At 45.5% G+C, this 1,808-nt stretch overlaps 1 protein-coding gene across 1 annotated transcript; it reads left to right on the top strand.

Moving 5' to 3' along the window:
• Positions 1-216: 216 nt before the first annotated feature.
• Positions 217-1,791, top strand: Chmp1b (charged multivesicular body protein 1B). Its single transcript, XM_041639335.1, has one exon. It carries the CDS (start codon positions 343-345, stop codon positions 940-942), a length of 600 nt encoding a protein of 199 aa, XP_041495269.1. The 5' UTR covers positions 217-342; the 3' UTR covers positions 943-1,791.
• The last annotated feature ends 17 nt before the right edge of the window (positions 1,792-1,808 follow it).

Genomic DNA, 1,808 nt, shown 5'->3' on the forward strand with positions numbered 1-1,808 from the left:
TTTAGGAATTTGCTCCTAGTTTTGCTGCCTTAAAATCTAAGCGGAAAGTCGCCAAAGACACAGCTAGGTGAACACCAGCAGCGAAGGGTCAGGATCCCCAGGTAGGCGGAGCCTGGAGCTGTGCGTCTCTCGGGCACCGCCCTCCGGTACCGCCCTCTATTGGCCCGGTTTTTCTCCCGCAGACCCCACCCGGCGCCGAGTTTGACGTCACTGTCTGCGCCGCTCGCCGTAGATACAGGAAGTGAGACCAAAACAAAGGAGCGCCGGCTGGGAGCGGACCTCTTTGAGCCGGTGTCCCTGCTTCTTCACCCCGGCCCACTCCACCACAGAAGCCGCACGACCATGTCCAACATGGAGAAACACCTGTTCAACCTGAAGTTCGCGGCCAAAGAACTGAACAGGAGTTCCAAAAAATGCGACAAGGAGGAAAAGGCCGAAAAAGCCAAAATTAAAAAGGCCATTCAGAAGGGCAACATGGAAGTTGCGAGGATACACGCCGAAAATGCCATCCGCCAGAAGAACCAAGCGGTGAATTTCTTGAGAATGAGTGCGCGGGTGGATGCGGTGGCTGCCAGAGTCCAAACTGCGGTGACGATGGGCAAAGTGACCAAGTCCATGGCCGGTGTGGTTAAGTCGATGGATGCGACGTTGAAAACCATGAATCTGGAGAAGATCTCCGCCTTGATGGACAAATTCGAGCACCAGTTTGAGACCCTGGATGTGCAGACGCAGCAAATGGAAGACACGATGAGCAGTACGACGACGCTGACCACTCCCCAGAACCAAGTGGATATGCTACTCCAGGAAATGGCAGACGAGGCGGGCCTCGACCTCAACATGGAGCTGCCGCAGGGCCAGACCGGTTCCGTGGGAACGAGCGTGGCTTCGGCTGAGCAGGACGAACTGTCCCAGAGACTGGCCCGCCTTCGAGATCAAGTCTGACCGCAGAACCAGCCCAAGGTTTCCTTTGACGCTTCTCTGTTTTAGAGAGGTGCCCTAGAATTGGGCCAGAATACCGAAGGCTCTTCTTTCTAAAAACCTTTGGATATATAGCCCTCTCCAGATAGGATAAGAAATTCCAGTTTTCCTCCACTACGAACTGGATTTTAAAGTTCTTTATAGCTTATGATGATGTGTATTTTTTTATAGCTGCCTTTTAACAGGACCGGCTAATTTGCTCTATATGAATCTAGAAAGATCGGCAGAACTCTAGCCCTCATGTGTTCCGTTATCACTTAGAATTATAAGATTGAAGTTTGTTTTTAGTTTGGTTGACGATACATCGACCGACAAGTGGTACAAAAACTTAAATGAGGAGGAATGGGTACTTAGTTGACTTACAAATCTGTAAACACCGTTCAACTTATTTAATGAAAAATACTTTGTATTTCATTTGGTTTTGCTATCGAAGAACAACTACAATTGATTAATTTATTCTCATAGCTTATATTAAAATTACCTTACAAAATGCTCATTTTACATTCTGTTAGTTCATGTAATAATGCAGTTTGAGTAACTGGGGAAAATGCCAATAATTGATTACCAGGAGAAATTAAATTTGTTCAATATATCCTATTTACCGTAAATTCTTAAAGCTTAACATTTGATAATTTCTAGTTGCTTTCTAATGAAGATCAACCCTTTGTAGACTTATCAAAATAATGTCCATCAGCATGGCAGTCCTATTACATGCCTAACATTGCCAAAGAACTGCTGCTTTGTCCAGGTAAATCCTGGAACTGTGTTTTGTTCTTATTTAATAGCCAAAAAATATAAACATTTTTGTTCTAATTATTTGTACTTGTTTG

This window comes from Microtus oregoni, unplaced genomic scaffold, assembly GCF_018167655.1.
Source record: "Microtus oregoni isolate MIOR12 unplaced genomic scaffold, Mior012 000057F_ref0000458, whole genome shotgun sequence".
Classification (NCBI taxonomy): domain Eukaryota; kingdom Metazoa; phylum Chordata; class Mammalia; order Rodentia; family Cricetidae; genus Microtus; species Microtus oregoni.